At 40.7% G+C, this 14,705-nt stretch overlaps 1 protein-coding gene across 6 annotated transcripts in view; it reads right to left on the bottom strand.

The window, feature by feature from the left end:
• Positions 1–14,705, bottom strand: part of ATP8A1 (ATPase phospholipid transporting 8A1) — a 214,507-nt gene that overhangs the window by 65,510 nt on the left and 134,292 nt on the right. For all 6 annotated transcript variants that reach the window (XM_074348531.1, XM_074348524.1, XM_074348539.1 and 3 more), the window contains one exon: positions 3,232–3,404. In XM_074348531.1, coding sequence (XP_074204632.1) covers positions 3,232–3,404 — 173 coding nt within the window. The remainder of the gene's footprint in view (positions 1–3,231; positions 3,405–14,705) is intronic.

The raw sequence follows: 14,705 nt of genomic DNA, 5'->3' as shown, positions 1-14,705 counted from the left end.
TGAACTTACCCAAAACTCCCTTAACAAAAGATGCACGCTTCCTATTAAACCACTCAGATTACATAGGTATATTCGCACAGAGGTAAAAACAAAACCTGTGTGGTATATATGAAAATATGGTGCTTGGTAGACTGATAAAAACAGATTTTATTTTACTTCCTGGGTTTTACATACTTGGAAGAATTATTTGAGGTATAACACGCAAACTTCACTTTGTAAACCAAAACCAGGACTCCAAAGCCCTGAATAATTTTGGGGTGAGGGGATTATTCCTGTCTCTGAGTATTCCCTTTGGAAAATGAGGGTGAGTAAGAGATGTAATGACAACTGATGGAGAACAACTGTGTCTTTCAATTCAACTGCAGACTCTTCAGGGAAAACGCTCATCTTTATAACTGTGTCAATTAGGCAAACACTGAAAACCGCCTCCTGCCCTCCACGCTGATAATGTCAGGGAAGAAAGTGGCTGATGTAATCCTGAGGATGGAACTAATATCCAGAGCCCCATTACCCATTAAGGGGAGGCTTTCCCCGACTTCCACTCTGGCTACAGCAGAGAAGATGGCACAGAAGAACAGATTCTGAATTATCTTCATGGGGGGACTGATGAGAAATAAATTGTAAAGTGGTTTGTGGGGAAAACCCATAAAGCCAGAATGAACAGAAACGAATTGGGAAAACAGTGCCGTACTGTATTTTGAGATAATATTCAATGTTTATCTGGAGCACTTATTATAATGGAGTAAAATAGAGAATTTCCTGAGACTGGGAGATTGCAATCATCTGAGACACCAGGAGTGATGCCTGAATTTAACTGTAAGGAATGATATGCAGAATTGCCCACCTATTCCTCACTAGTGACAGAAGCGTTATTGTGGAAATGATGCTTCGAGGTCAGGAAAGGAGATGACAAGAAGACGGTCTGTGCCAATAGTTTAAATGCCAAGAGGCACCAGGCCAAGAAGGTGCACAGGCATAAACTGGGCAGTGGCACTGATATAATTATGGGATTAGACGAATTCTCAAAGCCAGACCGGAAGTTGAACCACAGTCCTTATGGGAAAAGACAGAATATGAAGGTAATTAGAAGAAAAAAGTAGAGGAAAGCTATTTTACTTTAAAAAAAAAAAAAAAACCCTTAAAACTCTAAATAAAACTCAGTGTCTGCATAGGGACCTTCACGGTCCTCAAACATGCATAAAACAGGACGGAGGGAGGAAGGGGCCACACACATCTTTCTAAGCTCAGTGTCAGAGCTGGGCCGCATGTGCAGCACGTGATTCCCGCCCAGGGGCCTGGGACCTGGAGGAGCCCCGAGGTCCTGGGACTTGTGAGCATCCAGAACAAGGATCTCACGAGGGAATTTCACAAGCGCAGAACACATTTTTTCTCCCTTGACTCTGCTTTCTAGTTTCTCTCTCCCTCTGCTATTGTTTAATTTTGTGGTTCAACTTTTTGAAGAATGGTGGGAGGGACTGTGTTAAGCAATGCTCTAAGAATGAGGCTCGGCTGCGGTGACAATCGGCCTCCCACATCTTTCAAACCAATTGTGATTCTGCTTAAAACAAAAGGCAGACAGAAACATGAAGCGGCGCAGGCAGACAGTCTTATTCACCCTCGTCTGTGCAGCATTTACACTCAGCACACAGTAGGCACAGAGCAGACGCTGGCTCCACGGAGCTGGTCATTTTATCTAAACAGCTCTGTGTTCTGTTCTGTTTCCAAATCAGAGCCAACAGTCATATCACCTAATGTGCTTTCGGGCAATCTTTCGTTGATCCTTGTGATCCCATTAACGAAAGTGATTAAACAACTAAGTCTGGCACAAAATTGTCCTGATGGAGGAGTATCAGAGCTGAACAAGACTAAGACTTGGTTGAGAGATTAGCAAGGAACCAAGAAAAGCCACTGGGAAAGTAGATTTTAAAAATCATCAGTATCCTCTTTTTAAACGAGACAGTTAAGATACATAATTTCCCATTTTTTCCTCACGGTTAAGCAGAGTCTGATTCTTACTAATATTAAGTATCCATATGACATATTGCCTAAAAGCTTTATAGTAACAGTATTTATCAATACATGTCACAGAGAAGAAAAATTAAATGACTGACTGAAATAATTAGATTACTAGGAGTAATAAGCAACTCTTACTGCTCTGAATATAATACAAGTTTATAGGCTGAAATGATACTTACCAAGGATACTTCTTAAGTATGGTTTAAACAATATTTCACAAAGTATTATTTCAACTAAAATTCAGGAAATAGCTATAAGGCATGACTTATAAATTTGGAGACAACGTCATATACAGGATATTTAAGTAAATCAAGCCCAGACCCAAAAAAGGTTTTAAAAAGTGTAAGACTCTTTTATTAATAAATATTTTAAAAGAAAAAAAAATAAAAGCAACAGTACAGTTTTAAGGATAATGTTAAAAGCACAGATTCTGAGAAAGTCTTCAGAAGCCCTGCTAACACGTCATCTCCCATGCAGAGAAAGCGATTTGAGAAACTGCTTACACCTTACACCTGGTCTGGCCAGCTGGTAAGGTTCAGTAAGTGGGTGGCAAAGAGGAAGAGCCTTGCGTTTCATGGTGAGCAGAAGGGAAGAGACTGGGCGTAGTCATGAATATACTTTAAATTTTAGGAAGACATAGGGAAGATTCTTTGGCGAGAAATTCAGGAAGGACTGGAGGTAAATGATTCACAAAAATATAATTCAGTGGAGTAGGCCTTGATAACTCAATTTAGGATACAGGCACTATTACAGATTAGAGGGCAGAAAACTGTAAGGTCAATAAACAGCCTTCAGAAAAATGCTCAGCTACTTGGAAGATGACTTAGTTGGTGCCTCCCATCACACATTCTCCTAAAATAAGACTAAGTAACAGAATCAAAGATTTAAGTGTAGAAGACAGAACCTTTACAGAAGTAACCCTGGATTTGCAGATACAGAAATGCAGGTAAATGATCAATCTGAGACACAGAAAATGGCGAGCCACCTGCCTACTCAAATTATGAACAATAACTATTAATGATTGCTAGGGCTCCCCTTCAAAATGCGGCTAATAAATTCTAACCCAGTTTGTCAGCCCTGAGTATTGAGTGAATGAATTCATAAACAGCTGACATTTACAAGTTCTGGGGAGAACAACCTCCAGGAACTTTAGACACCAAGAACTTAGGATCAAGTTGCTCTTACTGAAATCTGACGACATGACTGGGAACCTACCTGCAGCAAATCACAGCTTTGCACGACAAAGCCAAATCCAGGAAATACTGGCGCACTCCAAAGGTTAAGGCGTACTTGAGGGTCTTCCCATCGATGATGAGAGCAAAGTCATTCTCCTTCAGAAGGGCGTCACCTAGTGTAGTGCAGTGACGGCTGAGAGTTTCCCTCGTTGCCTGTAAAATTAAACAAAAAACACCCTCAACATCTACTCCCATTTGTTCTGCAAAGATGCCTTCAGGATGTTCGGCAACTATGTTGAGTTATTTTTAGTGCCTTTTATGTTTCAAACTGCTTTCACAAACTTCCACTTATTTGATTCTCACAAAAGCCCCTCAAAGGAGATTGGACAAACATTATCAGGAAAAAAAAAAAAAGTAAATTACTCCCTTTAAAGTCACACCTCTGTTCCGAGCAGGGTAGGGACTAGATTATACGTCACCCGTGGCCCTGCCATCTTTGCTCACTATTTCAACCGCACAATCACAATCTTGCAAAAACATATTCAGTAAATTATCTTGTTAATGCACCACAACACTGAACTAGTCAAAACTGCTTAGCTATGAACCAAGGGGAAACGTCAGGGAATATAATTTAAATAATTTATGGGTATTCTTTCAGAAATACTCAATGCGATGGAAACTTTAATTCCTAGTAACCAAGAGGAGGAAATGCAGTATCTGTAATCTCTTGCCACTTCATGGATTGGCATCTATAACTTTAATCATGATTTCACGAGGTGCTGTGTTTCAGTTGGGGCTGGTGACATGTGGCCTAGTAATCTCGATGGATTGGATGAAAGAACCTCCTCCATCAATGAAGAGTTCACCTTCAGGCACAATAAAAACCTTCAACGTCAAGGAACGCTTTGTTCACCTCCAGGCTGCAGAAGGGCTGTATCTGTCTCCCTCTGTGAAGAACCACTGCTTTCCCAGCTCTTCAAAGGCAAAAAGTTTCAGGATACTTAGTTTTCTCCCCAAATCCTGTAGACTTTTCCTATAACCTAATACAGTCAGCTTCTTATTTCAACAGAGCCCCAACATTGCCAAGAAACACAACATGAGCTTTGCACAAGGAAATATAAGAAACAACTATTGGAAGCTTTGTTCTGAATGCTAGAATCTGAGCTGGTAGCTATTTATATAATAAACACAAATCTATATTTATATAATAAAAGATACCTATAATAAAATAATACTTACATACTAATTATTGTTATAGTCAAGGGAGATACAATTATTGTTCCAATTTAAGACTGTGGTACACTTTATGTGAGTTATCCTCACAAACAGGGATGCAAAGGCAGAGGTGATTAAAATTTTATATTGGGGATTTTTTGAAGGTGTTTCTGCATTTGTATTTCAAATGTGGTTCACACTATGGTCTGGAATTTCAGAACCTGTTTATCAGAATAATAGAACCGTGTTGTACTGTAAAGTAAGACTGCCCAAACTTCCCAACACTGGAAATTCATTTAACACTTCCCCTGTTCCTCGTTACAGTGACACGGAGGACCACCACATAGCAGCATTCTTTGCAAAATTTTCTGTTCACACTTTACATCAGTGGGGAAAAAAGCTGTTTTAATTTACAGGCCTCCCCCTCCCATTTCTGGTTGGAAATTTTTGGTCCAAGAGGACTTTAAGAAAAAGAGGTGAAAAATGTCAGTAAAATTCTGTAAGCAAAACTGATCAATAACTACCCATCGTAGATTACCCTGGATTGTCTTAAAAGCAAATTCCCATGGGTGAAATGAATGAACAAGCAAATTAATGAACTGATGAAAAATAAAAATAAAACAATATTTAGCACATACCACGCACCAGTCATGGTTCTGAGGGCTGCACACACAGATACAACACTTGTGACAACCCTGTGCAGGAGGCATGACCCTTGTCCCCCTTCTGCAGATGACAAGAGTGAGACTTAGAGTGGAACTTCCTGGGCCACAAATACATGGTTTCTAATTCCAAACTCAGAATTAAATTTCTGTGCTAGCTTGTCTTTCTCTACATAATCCAGCAAAAACAAACCAACAGTACCAGGCACAGCAAATTATAAGATGGAATCCCCACACCCACTCCCTCCGTAGTCTCCCCAGAGCCCTCATCATCTGTCTCTCATCTCGTCTTGACCGCCAACGGAGACTTCTCTCTACAAAACAAATTTGAAACACAAATCATGTCTCCTCTTGCTCCAAATTTTTTCAATGGCTTCCTACTGCTTACCTGATAAAGCCCAAAATTTAAGCCTTACTAACTTTTGTTCACATTTCCCTTCGAAATCTTGACTCCTTCAATTCCCCCTCTCTGGACCCCCCTTTCCTCCTGAAGAGATTCCACTCTCTTTTAAATCAAGTTCATCCTCCCAAGCCCTCCCAGACTCACTCCACGCTACCAAGTCTAATTCACTCTATGCGAGCAAGGCCCTCAGTTCCTTGAGGGGAGGGACAATGTTTAATCTGGTTCCCAGCCACAAGCACAGAGCCTGCAATTACAGATGCTCGGGAAATACATATTTATGGAATGAGAGCACTGATACACTCGGATTTCACCCCACTGGAAGCACTCCATTTCCCCTCTATTATCACTTCTGATTCCAGAGAGACAGAGAGAGGGTTTGGTCTTCTGTTTTATGCTCTTTAATTTTCCAGAGAACAAATAATTCCTATTACTTCAAGTCTTTCAGACCAAGGCCCTGCCCCCTAAAATGCATGCGTGTGGACCTGCGTATCTATTTCCTGCCTGCCTGCCTATCTCCCTATCTAACATTCTACCTATGCACCTATCTTCCTATTCATCCATCCATCCAACCATCCGCCACTCTGTTTTTTAAGCTTTTGCCCAAGTCACTTCTGATCTGAAAACCCAAATGAAACCTGAGATGCACTGCAGGAGGACTTCAAACTTCTTTGCTGCAAAGCAAGACTGAAAGTCAAGTAAAGCCCTGAGTTGTGCAAGCTCCCTCATTAACCAGCCTGTGGGACCCACTCTAACTCCTTCCACTGGTGCCCTCTAACACCTCAAAATGTGCCGAGAACTTATTCGCGGTGTCAGTACCCCTGGGTTCCCTGGGTGATTATCACAGATCCTCAGCAAATCAAAAGGTGCCAGGAGATGTCACAGAGATAACATTTCAGATGGTGAGTCAAGCTCTTCGCACAGTGAATTCTCCCATCAGCCCACCTGGGGTGCAAGGTAATAACAACAGAAAAGTTTCAAACATTTTCTTATTTTAGTTTATAGTTTTCTTTTGTAAGCAGCTCTGTTGTTGGTGTGCGCTGCCAGTTACATGTTATATTTTACCCTTATTTATACTGCCAGGAGTATTAAAAAATTTTTTTTCCTTATGGAAGCTTATTGCTTCTCCCCTAAGCCTGGGAGCCATACTTTATGGCCATATTGCATTGAAGCTTATCTCCTGTAGCTAGAAATAAATTTATTACTACATTAGCTGTTGCTTTGTTTTCTTTTTGGCTACTGAATGGGGAAATGTTTCAACATTGAAACTTAGTGACATGTGAAAGTGAAAATACATAAATAAGAAGCTAATTCTGAAAAAGGATACAAGACCACATAGTACAACAAAATAAAGCTCTGTATCTCCTTGTGCTACAAAGTCCGATTTGTGGGCTAAGAGAAAAGGAGTATCTGTTGCCATCATCAGGGACAGTCAGAAGTAAAGGCAGTTTGGGGAGACAGAGGCATGGGGAAAGGCAGGGCTCAGGCACCTGGCCAGGCGGGGATCCAGGGAAGGGACGGAGCTGCAGGGAAAGTGGGATTTGCTGGCACCTCCAGCAGCCTGCATCCCACATGGGCGCTGGAGTCCAGCTCTCCTCTCCCTCCCCACCACCCGCACGTGCTCATCAGGAGCCCCTCTGCTCTCCCACCACGCTTGCCTGCTGTGCCAGGTCACAGTTCAGTCCACAACCAGCAGTCCTCCTGCGCTCTTAGTCCTGACACTACATGAGGGAATAAAATCATCTCCCCCTGGGGACAGGCTCTACTCCAGCTCTTCTCTTATCCACAGGTGCCCAGTATGCTGATCTAGGCTTGTACCCACGCTGAGCCGATTCCACTGCTCTCGGAGGCTACTCAGACCCTCTCTTTTCTGCTCGAGACTCCAGCTTTGGCCCCTGTCACTGCAACAAACATCTACCTATTTACTGAGAACATTCATACCGACTTTCCTCTCTCAAAACTTCCCTTTACCTAATCCTCCCTAATCTTAAACCAGAAGGAAGACCTGGCTTCTTTTCTCACTTCTGTCCCTCCCACTTCTCCCTGGCATCTTTAGTATCCCCCATTATCACTATTTTTTCCTTTAAGACTACATACTAAAAGCAATGAACAAATAAACTGAGAAATGTCCCCTTGACTCTACTGTTCCCCAGTCCTCCAGATGACGCAAATACCCCCATCTTATAGATTCTCCAAATACTTGTTTATACTCACACAGTGTACCATGATGAATAATTGCTTATCTGTTTATATCTCTACTTCCCTTCGGGACTGAGGCCCTTGATAAAGAGATGAAAATCAAATCAGCACAAGCTTAGTAATGAAAGAATAACCAAATCATTAGTGATCGGAGAATACCTTGTGAGAAGTTACAGTGGTTTTCTTGTGGGACCATTTTGAGGATTGTTTTTTGCTGCCTGTAAAACTTCTGTGTCATCTTGGATACTCTTAATTAGAGCAATAAATACAATGTTATTTATTGGGCTTATTTTATAGAGGAAATGGAGAACAAAGTGGTGGTTATGATCTAACACTTCCTTCTATCTCGTAGAACATAAATTGCCTGATGAATATAACATAATCAATGCCTAGACAAGCTACTTACTGCTCAAGCCAGGTTATGTAACTGTGGACCGAGGAGAAGAAACAATAGGTATTTGGTTTATAAGAAACACGCTTGGAAAAGAAAAATAAAAGGAAAGAACGATGCTTGGCAGATAATTAGGTCAAGTAGAATTCCTCACAAAGATGACTCTGACTGGAAGGTCTTAATAAAGTTCTAGTTGAACCTTTGGGGTTCTGCCTGGCAAAACAGATAACATGTCCATAGAATACCTGTTGGGGAGGGGGAAACGTCCCACCCTTCCCTTCCGGAATTCTTTTGACTGGTCTAATAATTAAATTGGCACAAGACAGTTTAACAGGAGGAAGAAAACAAACCAACATACTTACTTCCTGTGTATGGAGGTCTCATAGAAATGGGACCTAAGAAGTGGCCAACGCAGGCAGCTCTTATACTTTTTAGATAAAGAAACAATCAATTTGTGACGAATTGACAAGACAAAGAAGTTTAAGCTTGGAGTAGTAAATTAGTGAGGAAGTAACAAGGTTTGTTTAAACAGCCCTTGTGGCCCTGAATTCCCTATCTCTGATGATAAGGATGGATGTCTCTCTACCTCCTGATGCAAGGAGGGTAGCTTTCAAATGGGAGATTTATTTCTTGTTTTCTAGGGACAAAGAAGGGTAAGAATGTTCCTCTTGTACTGGCTGCTTGTTAAGTAACTTCAATTCACAATATTCGATATGCCACTCTGGCACATTTTTGGGTGGGTGTCCTGAGCCCCAATATACCCTCCAAAAAAATAAAATAAGATAAAATAACAATGATTTTTAAGACATCAGAGACTGGCAGCTTTATGATGATCTTTTTCATTACTTTTACATGACCTTTGCCAAGGAAATCCTTGATAAAAATCATATAGGGCACCCTAGACAATGAAATCTGATACAGTTTTATAGTGAAATAAGTGGAAAGCCCTGACTTGTTTGGAAAGTATCATAGCATGCAACTTGTCGTTTTCATTTTGGCAAAAAACTTTGCTTGGAACAGTCTAAAGAACCAGAGGCCAGATGTGCAAAGAACATGTTAGGCCACCTAAGAACTATGTTTTTGATGGCCCCACACGCAATGCTGCGGAAAGCACCTGCATATAAACGGTCCCTTTCGGCTTCTGGATTTTGGTTTTTCTTCCTGATTCCTTTTATGGGTTTACAGGACAGATATTCTTACTTAGGAGCATATCCCGGGAACACCCTAGTAGAGAATGTGGAAATATCCCTAAGGAAAGGAAAATTAGAGCCTCTAGCCTTTGACTAGAAAACTAGTCTAGTCCGGCATAACCAGCAGAGATGAGGAGATGAAGTGAAGATCACAGAGAGTCTAAGATGTAACACCTGAATGCTGTGGCTTCCACACCCTGCTTCAGGGCTGCGGATACTTACAGCAACAGAAGAAAATGTGCGATCACTCTCTATATCCCAGAGGGTGTCATCAGCAAGGCGAAGCCAAACAGCACAAGTTAAAGGAAAAAAGAATACAGATACATACTGATTTAGTTCCCACTATATGCTGGTGCTTGGGTCTGAACACAGATAAACACTCAGCACTTGTATTTACTCCTGGGAATCTGTTAAAGGTGTGCAGGTCTAGTGATAAACTTATAAGGAGGATTCTATTCCCAGAAAGGGAAAAAAAAAAAGATACCAAAGTTCTGAATTACACTTTGACTTTTGGACACACTATTCAACAATGCACTGCATTGTTCTTGGATTTGTTCTTTTCCTTCACGAGTTCACCACCACTGAAGTGAAATAAGCATACAACTTGGGTTAATGATGAGTCACTTTTGGAAGACACAACTTTCACCCTTGTCAGAATGGACTTAAGCTTATGAAGCCTGTACTTCTTACTTTAGCATGAGCACCACGGGTTTGTTTTCACTTACTTTCCACAAAAAGGGCAAAATGCAACATTATATTATAGGCAAACATCTGTAGGAAACTTGTTGAACAAAGATGGGGACTCCTATGAAATAAGACAACTTGTTGGAGGTTGAGTCCCTGTAAAATAATTTTAAAACTCATCAGCTGACGTGCACAAGTCACCCATCAGTGGCGAGGAGGCAGCCAGCATCGTATAACAAATGTACGACAGTGAAAAAGTGGTGCTTTTGTCGTTAGGAAGTCAAAGCTGGCCATGAGGGCTCACATGATGCTTCTGGGCACTGTTAGATTTGAAGCTAAATGGCGGAGCCAAATGATGAAGCCACACTGTAAAGAACTTAAGTTCCAGAAACTGAAACATAGCCCATGGCTCAAAACTCAGGGTTTTCCCCAGTTTCAGGGGGTTGTAGAAAACAAGCTCATCAAACAGTTATACTTTCCCTGGAAAGGAAACAGTAAGTGTTTGATTCTGAAAAAAAATTCCTTAGTGATGTGACAGGAAAAAACTAAATGAGAAGTAAGGAGTAGGTAGGGTTCACTACCAACAAAAATTCCAAAACACACTTTTGGATCAGATGTTCTAGAAAGGCTCAGTGTTCTAGAAAGGGCTATAAGCCATGTTACATGAAAAGGTGTCACAGGTAAGTTCATTTCATGGTCTATTGAGAAACTTTTTCACCAGGAGTATATAAATATATTCTAATTTAACTCCTCATTTATTTTTTCATTTGATGTGCTCTAGAAGGCGGTAACACGGCATCAGAATGGCTTGGGTTGAATCACCGCTTTCCCACTTGTGGCCGTTTGCCTCCAGGCAGGTTACTTCACTTCTCTGACTCAAATTCTTCTCATTCATTATATTGGGTTAATATCTCTTTTGTAGGGCTATTGTGGTGACAAGATGTGCTAACTCAAGTGTCCTGTCTGGTGCATGGCTCAGAGGTCACATCCAAGAAAACTAGTTCGTTTCCTTCCTCTAACATTGGATCTCATAGAGGTGTCAACACATGAAGAAGAATGGTCTGCAACCTGCCAATCACCGCACAGCAACGGTGCAATCCAAGTGGGATATTACTGAGATGACTTCCAGCTTCCTTTTGAAATCTTCCTATGGCAAATTTATTTCAGTCTACCCTTTGACTGCTCACACTCAACTCTCCTAGCTGCTACTTCTTCTACATAAAAGTATCTGGAAACCTGCCTTCCCCCAATTACAGAGAAGATGGCATTATCTCCTCTCCTATGAGCTATTTGGTAGATGGTAGGAGGACAAATATTTATAATTCACCTGGACTGTTTTCCTTTATCTCTTAATTTCCATCTCCATCCTGATACAACTCTTGAGCAGAAAATAACCCGAAAGTCACAAACTGATTTCGCATTTCTCTTTTAGTATCTATGTTTTTTGCACAGATGACCACATCAATATCTGTTAGACTTTAAGCTCCCATAAAGAATATAAAATTATATATATATAAATGCAGAGTTACATAAAATAGCATTATATGCAAATGAGCAATTCATAAATACTATGTTGAAAATATGATAAAGAAAACTTAACACTATCAATGTAACTTCTTAGGTATTATTATTAAAAGCAGATAAATACACTATGGGGTGAAAAAACCTTAGTTTGCCTACTTAGTTTTAATATCTACTATCAGTTAACTTAAAATGTCAAATAACAGGATATATGTAAGAATCTTACACTTTTTTTTTTTTTAGCCGTTTTGGTGGTTTGTGGCCCCACCTCATCATCATTTAAAACATGAAATATTTACAAATTTATGGCCAAATGTTTCATTCTTTCTCTATTTTTACACCCTCCAAGTGTTCACACCCTAAAATTACAAGTTAACAGAGCATTCCAAGGACACTGTTAGTAACACATTATGACCATATCAAATATGAACAGTGTTAGCACGTTCTTAAAGAGTGAGTTATGACGCCCATAAAAGCCGTGCAGATAAGCCATTGGGTATTATTTTTTGACAACGTGTTACTGATTCAGTGGAACACTGGACATTCCACATGCCCCTGTGCAACACATGTATCAACCACTCCTGTAGCTACTGCAGGCGATAGTAAGTTGTAAAGCACGTATGCCTGAGAGTAAAGAGAAACTATATTTACATACAGTTGGTCCACTTAGTATTCATTCGCGTCAGGATCACTGGCTCTCTTGGACAGTTTTTGACCAAAAAAGTTTGGTGTTTCTAAACTCCCAGGCTCTATTAGAATATAACATTTAAAAACAAATTCACGTAGATCCAAACCAACATAAAGTAATTTTTTCCAAAATGGGTAAAGGCAGACAGAAGGTGAACTCATTAAAACCATATGGTCAAAGAGGTCTTCTAAAACTGCTTCGTGGAAGGCAGCCAAGCGAATGCATTTAATCAATACATATTGCTAAATATAACGGAGAGGGAAATTGACAAAAAATGTTCATGCCTGGCTGCTATACAGACATGGGCTTTCCAGGGCTGGAGTAGATATAAAACACTGTAATTGAGGAAATGGTCCAATCTCCCAGTAGGGTCATGCCATCTGAAAAAGGTCAAAGGTTACAAAATGGAAGACGGTCGGAAGAGGAAGTTGCAGCGCTGGGTAAATTGCTCTTGGTCCTGGGATAGAGGTTTGAGATTTGGGATTATGATAGGTTCCATCAGGCAAATTACTCCTTGTGAGGCATCTAGTCTCATTTTGCGTTCCCTAGAGAGAAGGCAGAGAAGTGTCCAATCTGGGTCCACATCTATCTTTCGTGTTGGGATCGGGGGCGCGGAGCAAAGAGAAACAAACCCCAGGAAAGGAAGGAAGAGTGAGGTAGGGGATATAATTATATAATTTAAATAGTTTTGTGGATAAAGGCTTTTACCAAAGCCCTCATAGTAATTATTTGAAACCACCACTGAAAGCCTCCTGAACACTTACTTTGAGCCTGGTAGTAAATATTCTCCAGTGGCGGCAGTGACTCACACGCAGAAGGAAGCATTCTGGAGGGGCTGGGTGGGCAGACATTCAGTCTATTGCCTTCAATTCAGCCAGGAAGAGGCTGCTCAGAATATACAACTGGGTTTTTGAAAGTAAGCAAATTACCAAATCAACGGTTTGGAGAAAGTCACATCTGGGGCCTGAGAGAAATTCCTACCCAGAACCACAAAGAAAGCTAATGTTGGGCCCATTTCCCCAATGACTTGAATTAATTAATTAAGGCAGGAATAGAGAGGAATCATTATCTGTTGTGTTTTCTCACTGCAAAACCCAAATGCACACAATTTTCATTATTTCCTACATCTATTCAAATAAATCTATGTACTATTGTTGCTGTAAAATGAAATCTAGGGTCTTCCGTGAATTTCATAAATACAAGATGCCCAAACACCTTCATTTGCTAGAAGAGCATTCCTCTTTCCGCTGCTCTGTGTCCTGGTGGTGAGTGGGAAAGGAGGTAGGGACAAGTTGGAAAATGTGGGGGATGCCTCCTAGAGTGCTTTTTTTCTGTGATCGAGTCCCCATCACCCCTGGAGAAGAAAGGGTTATTTAAAAACAAAAAGGAAAACAGTTTTGGACATAGAGTGACCTAGGCCAAAATTCAGCACCCCACATGCTCTGTGAACTCAGAGTCTCCATCTGTAACTGAGATAAATACCATGTCCATGGAGGAGCAGGGGTGAAGGCATGCAGACACATCGGGGACACAGGTTTCCTAGAAACTGTCAGTTTTATGGTCCTGCCGACTCATCAGAGGCACAAAGAAGTCCCCAGGCATGGCCTACTCCCCTCAGAAATGCCAACAAGCTGGGGGGAGATGGCAGCAGGGCAGGCTGGTTAGAAAGCCTTTATCTGTAATTCTAGGTCTCACAGGGGTTCTTAGGAAAGTTCAGATGTTCAGCCAAAAACAGAGATACAGAATATTCAGGCTTCCAGGGAGGAAGAATTTCTCAAAATAAACACTATGAATTTGTGAACAACTTCACTTTCTGCACAAAAGCCAAGATTACTGAATTTTGTTTAAGAAAAGGGGACACATTCAGTTTTTATGAGACCAAACGAAAGGTTTGATGGAACTTTTTCAACCACATACTTTGGCTTGTGGCAGACACCATCTTAAATCAGAGGAAAAGAGAACAGATTATTTGTTTATATGTTATTTTCATTTTTTGTTAATGTTTGCATTTTTTTATGAACCCATTTCTCTCAAATGTAACAAAATTGGCTTCCTTCACTGAGAGCTACTTGGAGCAAGCCATGCGCCAAACAGTATCTGAACAGTCATCTTGAAATGGGATGTTATAACAACACAGCTTTGCTTTTGATAGGGACACATTAACACCTTTAAAGTTAAACTAAGATCTTAAACATTTTCAGGCCAAAAACACTGAAGGAGCTTTGCTAATGGTAAAAGAGAATTCACAATACTGAAGTTCCAAAGCTGGCAGTGGAGGAAAACTCGGTGCGGTTTAAAATCTGCCTGACTTATTTTTCAAAGCAATACACAATGCATTGTATTAGACTCACGGGACATATCAAGACAAAGTAGCCTCAATTCTTTTTTCCCCCCTCCTTTTCTGGAGTCAAGTCAACAACTTGCTTATTCTGGATTTCTTTCAGGGGCCATTCAACAGTGGCTGGATCCCCAAACAGTGAGGTTTGTCTGCAGAATACATATAAGTCGAGCTAAAAAGGGTACAGATGACAACTTCACCATTTATGTCATGAATGCCTGGAAGT

Source organism: Camelus bactrianus, chromosome 2 (assembly GCF_048773025.1).
Source record: "Camelus bactrianus isolate YW-2024 breed Bactrian camel chromosome 2, ASM4877302v1, whole genome shotgun sequence".
In the NCBI taxonomy this organism is placed as follows: Eukaryota; Metazoa; Chordata; class Mammalia; order Artiodactyla; family Camelidae; genus Camelus; species Camelus bactrianus.
Note: the sequence above shows the minus strand (reverse complement) of the source record. Positions and strands in the feature narration are given on the sequence as shown.